This window comes from Stomoxys calcitrans, chromosome 3 (genome assembly GCF_963082655.1).
Source record: "Stomoxys calcitrans chromosome 3, idStoCalc2.1, whole genome shotgun sequence".
In the NCBI taxonomy this organism is placed as follows: domain Eukaryota; kingdom Metazoa; phylum Arthropoda; class Insecta; order Diptera; family Muscidae; genus Stomoxys; species Stomoxys calcitrans.
This window is the reverse complement of record NC_081554.1, coordinates 72,928,058-72,935,294: the sequence shown is the minus strand read 5'-3', so window position 1 is coordinate 72,935,294 and position 7,237 is coordinate 72,928,058. Positions and strand designations below refer to the sequence as shown.

Sequence of the window (7,237 nt, the reverse complement as noted above, 5' to 3'; positions counted from 1 at the left end):
TATTTGTGCAAAATTTCAAGCGCCTAGCTTTACACCGTCGAAAGTTAGCTTAATTTCGGCAGACAGACGGACGGACGGACGGACGGACATGGCTAGATCGACTTAAAAAATTGACGTGACGATCAAGAACATATATATTGGGTTGCCCAAAAAGTAATTGGGGATTTTTTAAAAGAAAGTAAATGAATTTTTAATAAAACTTAGAATGAACTTTAATCAAATGTACTTTTTTTACACTTTTTTTCTAAAGCAAGCTAAAAGTAACAGCTGATAACTGACAGAAGAAAGAATGCAATTACAAAGCCACAAGCTGTGAAAAAATTTGTCAACGCCGACTATATGAAAAATCCGCAATTACTTTTTGGGCAACCCAATACTTTATGGGGTCTCAGACGCATATTTCGAGGTGTTACAAACAGAATGACGAAATTAGCATACCGCCATCCTTTGGTAGGGGTATAATAATGTGAGCTTCTCTTAACACTTTCAGTTATTCCATATTGAGAGTCTATTTCACCTATCCAAACCAAATAAACACTTTATTTGCACAATATGACATCTCACTAAAAAAATTACGATTGTAATGCTTTTATACTGTTTTATTATAATAAGAAAATTTCATTGCCTTGATAAATCCATATTTGCATTGTTCGCCTAAGTCATTTTTCATTTATAGCATATCTCAATTTATTGTAGTTTTCAATTCAGTTTACATTCGCCGGACAATTCGTAACATTGGGACAATAGTCACACATCGAACGCTGACGGTCAAACCACATACCATTTGGACAATAGCAAATCGTTGGCATGCCATATTGACATTTCCAAAAATATTGACAATGATTGGGATAAGGAAATGATGCACCTTCAGGGGAAGATAAACAGCTGGGATTGGAGCAGTCATGACACGAAGTCGCAATAAGTTGCGTCAACACAGAGACACTGGCCGATTGTCTACAAATAGGAGTTTGTGGTATGACTGAAGGCAATGGGGTGGTTGTTCGAATCGTTGTGGGACAAGTTGTATTGCGATCGCAGCGAATCTGTGCGATTGATGATTCTGTGGCCTGCTGATTGATAATGGAAATGCATCTCATTTGCTGACACTGCTGCAGTATGCTGAGTAAGATGATCAAATCTGTAATTTGAAATGATTTTTATTTCTTCATCTTACTAAAGTTTTATGGTTAAAAGTATTAGCTAGTTCGTTCTTACAAGTATGTTTCAGGTTCCGATTAACCATCTTTGAGAGTTATATCTGAAGGTGCTCTTTCTGTGGCTACAGTAATGAAACTGATTTAACTGGTGGCTCGCTGTTATTATATAGCCGCCAGCCATTTTGTCTTGAATAACTTGAGCGTTTTTATATTTTCTAATCATTAGTGCCACTACTTCGTTTAGATAAATAACATATTCTGAGAAACCTATTATTGTAGTTTTCTTTCAAACATCTATCTTATCTGTAAAGTATAGCTAATCTTATAAGAAGTCATTCTTGCTATTTAAGTGTGTTAAGCACACTGTAAAGGCGCTTAATATTCGGTCTATAAATGATTCGATTAAAATGAATTACATACACCTCTTAGATGCTCTCATAGTAATGATATCGTAATGTTTTCTTATCTCTTCTGAATGTTGTAAATACAGATAAAACTTTGATTACTATCTCTAAAGCCAATCACTGGGTCATATGCAAGTATTGCATAATTGTTGTTGTTTAATGTTCGATAAATGATTTGCAAATAATATAAAACTCTTGTAAAAAATCCCCTTTCATACCTACATCAGCCTACATTGAAAATGATAATGCTGAAGAAGTTGATTTTCATGGAATCTACATCATAAGTGAAGTACGGATTTGTATACAAGATTGCTATTTTGCCTTAATTATTCTGCATATGCGGTGGTATTTTGGATACAAACATGCATATTCAAAGTTCTGAAGACAAAATTTAATTCAATTACAAAGTACAACCGCATTTGCCAAATAATTGATGGCAAAATATCGATTTCGCATAAAAATATGGTCTCTAAACAATTGACATGCTAAGAATATATTCTCGGCCACGGATTATTTGATGCAATTACATCAACTTATTATCTTACTAGGCACTAAGAAAGTATGGTTAGATCAATTATTGGGTTGCTCAAAAAATAATTGCGGATTTTTTAAAAAAAAAGTAAATGCATTTTTAATACAACTTAGAATGAACTTTAATCAAATATATAATTGCCATTTTGTTCGATAACCTTTTGCCATCTTCCTGGCAAATTTAGTATTCCACGCTCATAGAACTTCTGGCCTTTATCTGCAAAAAACTGAGCCAAGTGCTATTTTATAGCCTCATCATTGCCGAAAGTTTTACCATTTAAGGAGTTCTGCAAAGATCGAAATAAATGGTAGTCTGATGGTGCAAGGTCAGGGCTGTATGGCGGATGCATCAAAAGTTCCCAGCCAAGCTCACTCAGTTTTTGGCGAGTGACCAAAGATGTGTGCGGTCTAGCGTTGTCCTGGTGGAATATGACACCTTTACGATTGACTAATTCTGGTCGCTTCTCCTTGATGGCTGTATTCAATTTGTCCAATTGTTGACAGTAAACATCCGAATTAATCGTTTGGTTCCTTGGAGGCAGCTCAAAATATACCACACCCTTCCAATCCCACCAAACAGACAGCATAACCTTCTTTTGGTGGATATCAGCCTTTGAAGTGGTTTGAGCTGATTCACCATGCTTGGACCATGATCGTTTTCGACTAACGTTGTTGTAAACAATCAATTTTTCATCTCCAGTTATAAATCGTTTTAAAAACAGATCGAATTCATTGCGTTTAAGGTGCGTATCACAAGCGTTGATTCGGTTTGTTAAATGAATTTCTTTCAATACATGTGGTACCCATATTAAAATTGACGCCAAACAAACAAATGTAAACAAAATTTCGCGCACTTTTTTTCTAAAGCAAGCTAAAAGTAACAGCTGATAACTGACAGAAGAAAGAATGCAATTACAGAGTCACAAGACGTTGAAAAAATTTGTCAACGCCGACTATATGAAAAATCCGCAATTACTTTTTGGGCAACCCAATATGTGAGTTCCCTCAATTTGGCCCACAGTGATGCCAATACTTAAATAAGTATAGGTGAAACTTGAATTTTATATACCCTCCATGAGTATTTGTCAAGTTCTGTGTACTGGTTCACTGCAAAGGCAGAAACTTAAAACAGGAAAACAGGTAATGTGAGCTCCTGCAGCTTAACAGCTTAACAAGGATAACCAAGAGACAGGTTCAAATCAGGTTGTGAACCGATTCGGGCAATACTTGGTTTAAATATTGAAAGTCAAACAATTTAAAAAGCGTTAAGTTCGACAGGGCCAAACTTGTGATGTGAACCACTTCAGGTATATATTGGGTTGCCCAAAAAGTAATTGCGGATTTTTTAAAAGAAAGTAAATGCATTTTTAATAAAACTTAGAATGAACTTTAATTAAATATACTTTTTTACACTTTTTTTCTAAAGCAAGCTAAAAATAACAGCTGATAACTGACAGAAGAAAGAATGCAATTACAGAGTCACAAGCTGTGAAAAAATTTGTCAACGCCGACTATATGAAAAATCCGCAATTACTTTTTGGGCAACCCAATATGTAAAAACCTTTCTTTATAATTCGGTGAACATGCATAATTTATGTCTCCCCCATAGCAGCTATAGTGAAGTAGGGTCCGATTTGGACCAAATTCGGCACAGACATTTAATGGTCTAATGAGTGTAAGATATTGTTCAATATTGTAGAACAAAATATTGGTCTTTTTGGTAGCTATATCCAAATATAGACCGATCTGAACTCTAAATGACATGAATGCCGAAAAGCCTAATAAAACCCATTGTCCCAAATAACGGTGACATTGGATTATAAAGACGCCTTTTATGGACCCAAGACCTTAAATCGAGATATCGGTCTATATGGCAGCTATATGCAAATTGCAGAAATATGTGGAGGGGCTTAACTTAACTCACTGTCCCAAATATCAGCAAAATCGAATAATAAATGCGCCTTTTATGGGCTCAAGACCTTAAATCGAGAGATCGGGCTATATTGCAGCTATATACAAATCTGGACCGATCTAGGCCAAATTGAAACAAGTACAAAGACGTAAAGTTTGGCCGGGCCCAACTATGGATACCCACCACCTCGGGTAATATATATGTAAACCACCTTTCATCAAAATCCGGTGAAAATTTATACATTATGCCCCATAGCAGCTATATCGAAAAATGTTCCGATTTCGACCAAATATTATTTGGTTGTCCAAAAAGTAATTGCGGATTTTTCATATAGTCGGCGTTGACAAATTTTTTCACAGCTTGTGACTCTGTAATTGCATTCTTTCTTCTGTCAGTTATCAGCTTTTACTTTTAGCTTGCTTTAGAAAAAAAGTGTAAAAAAAGTATATTTGATTAAAGTTCATTCTAAGTTTTATTAAAAATGCATTTACTTTCTTTTAAAAATCCGCAATTACTTTTTGGGCAACCCAATAATAAGTACAAGTCATTGTTCAATAGTGTATAACAAAATATTGGTCTTTTTAGTAGCTATATCTAAAAACAAAAACCGATCTGAACCATATACAACACGGATGTCGAAAAGCTTAACGTGAGTCACTGTGCCAAAATTTCAGTGAAATCGGATTATAAATGAGACATTTATGGGGCCAAGACTTTAAATCGAGATGTATGACAGCTATATCCAAATCTGGACCAACTTAGCCCAACTTGCAGAAAAATGACAAAGAGCCTAAAACAAGTCACTGTCCTAAATTTCGGCGACATCGGACAATAAATGCGCCTTTTATGGGCCCAAAACCCTTATATGGCATCTGAATCCAAATCTGGACCGATGATGGCAAAATTCAAGAAGGGTTTCGTAGGGCCTAAGGCAACTCACTGTCCCAAATTTCAGCACAATCGGATAAGAAATGTGGCTTTTATGGGCCTAAGACCCTAAATCGGACAATCGGTCTATATGGGGGCTATACCAAGATATAGTCCGATATAGCCCATCTTCGAACTTAACCTGCTTATGGACAAAAAAAAGAAAAACAGACAGACGGACGGACATGTCTATATCGTCTTCGATTTTTACGCTGATCAAGAATATATATACTTTATAGGGTCGGAAGTGGATATTTCCATGTGTTGCAAACGAAATGACAAAATGAATATACCCCCATCCATGGGTGGTGGGATATAACAAGTAAAAGTGTGCTAAATTCGGCCGGGCCGAATCCCTCCACAATGGATCGCATTTGTCGAGTTCTTTTCCCGGCATCTCTTCTTAGGCAGAAAAAGATGTAAGAAAAACTTTGCTCTGCTATTAGAGCAATATCAAGATATGGTCCAGTTTGGACCACAATTAATTTATATGTTGGAGACCTGTGTAAAATGTCAGCCAATTTGAATAAGAATGGAGCCCGTTGGGGGCTCAAGAAGTAAAATAGAGAGATCGATTTATATGGGAGCTGTATCGGGCTATAGACCGATTCAGACCATAATAAACACGTATGTTGATGGTCATGAGAGGATCTGTCGTACAAATTTCATGCAAATCGGATACTAATTGGGACCTCTAGAGGCTCAAGAACTCAAGATCCCATATGGGTTTATATGGCACCTACATCAGGCTATGAACCGATTTGAACCTTATTTGACACAGTTGTTGAAAGTAAAAATAAAATACGTCATGCAAAATTTCAGCCAAATCGGATGGGAATTGCGCCCTCTGGAAGCTCAAGAAGTGACGTCAGATCCGTTCATATGACAGATATATCAGGTTATGAACCGATTTGAGCCATACTTGACACAGTTGTTGGATATCATAACAAAATACTTCGTGTAAAAATTCATTCAAATCGGATAAGGATTGCGCCCTCTAGAGGCTCAAGAAGTCAAGACCCAAGATCGGTTTATATGACAGCCATATCAGGTTATGAACCGATTTGAACCTTATTTGACACAGTTGTTGAAAGTAAAAATAAAATACGTCATGCAAATTTTCAGCCAAATCGGAAAGGAATTGCGCCCTCTAGAGGCTCAAGAAGTCAAGACCCAAGATCGGTTTATATGCCAGCTATATCAGGTTATGAACTGATTTAAACCATACTTGGTACAGTTGTTGGATATCATAACAAAACACATCGTGCAAAAATTCACTCAAATCGGATAAGAATTGCGACCTCTAGAGGCTCAAGAAGTCAAGACCCAAGATCGGTTTATATTGCAGCTATATCAGGTTATCATCCGATTTGAACAATAATTGGTACAGTTGTTGGATATCGCAACAAAACACGTCGTGAAGAATTTTATTTCAATGGGATAAGAATTGCGCACTCAAGACCCAAGATCGTTTTATATAACAGCTATATCAGGTTATGGACCGATTTGAACCACACTTGGCACAGGTGTTGGATATCATAACAAAACACATCGTGCAAAAATTCATTCCAATCGGATAAGAATTGCGCACTCCAGAGGCTCAAGAAGTCAAGACCCAAGATCGGTATATATGACAGCTATATCAGGTTATGGACCGATTTAAACCATACTTGGCACAGTTGTTGGAAATGATACCAAAATTGGTGCAAAATTTCATTCCACTCGGACCAGAATTGCGCCCTCTAGAGACCTACACTGTTAACAAATATTTGTGCAAAATTTCAAGCGGCTAACTTTACTTCTTCGAAAGTTAGCGTGCTTTCGACAGGCAGACGGGCATGGCTAGATCGACTTAAAATGCCTTGACGATGAAGAATATATATACCTTATGGGGTCTTAGACGTATATTTCGAGGTGTTACAAACAGAATGACGAAATTAGTATACCCCCAGCCTATGGTGGAGGGTATAAAAAGCATCGAACTCTTTCAAAGTGATTGGTTTCCATTCTCCTTTCTGTTAGTTGGATTTGCCAAATTCCATGAAGAGTTCACTTCCCTGCCTTTCCGATATGATTCGCGTATTATGATGTACGCCATGTCTTCGGTGATGAACGAGCGGAATATTGTAAAGGGATCATATGTGGTTCCTACTGGTCCCAGAAAACAAGCCAAAAGACAGTGACGTATCTTCAGTACAAGGTCCCAGCGGTCTATTGGTCGTATCGCTTTGAAACAACTTTAAACGACTCTGGAAAAAAGTTCCTAGGTATACATGTGGGGGTCGGGTATACTTAAATCGGGAGAT

At 37.0% G+C, this 7,237-nt stretch overlaps 1 protein-coding gene across 1 annotated transcript; it reads right to left on the bottom strand.

The window, feature by feature from the left end:
• Window positions 1-704: 704 nt before the first annotated feature.
• On the bottom strand, window positions 705-1,308 carry LOC106087374 (uncharacterized). Its single transcript, XM_013252399.2, has 2 exons — window positions 1,216-1,308; window positions 705-1,138 (listed from the first exon to the last, which is right to left on the bottom strand). Exons 1-2 carry the CDS (start codon window positions 1,241-1,243, stop codon window positions 705-707), a joined length of 462 nt encoding a protein of 153 aa, XP_013107853.2. The 5' UTR covers window positions 1,244-1,308.
• Window positions 1,309-7,237: the final 5,929 nt, after the last annotated feature.

Coding starts and splice junctions, on each gene's coding strand:
- LOC106087374 (XM_013252399.2), bottom strand. CDS start 1,243: ATGGTTAATCGGAACCTGAAACATACTT. Junction 1,139..1,215: donor TCGGAACCTGAAACATACTT/GTAAGAACGAAC, acceptor TTCAAATTACAG/ATTTGATCATCTTACTCAGC.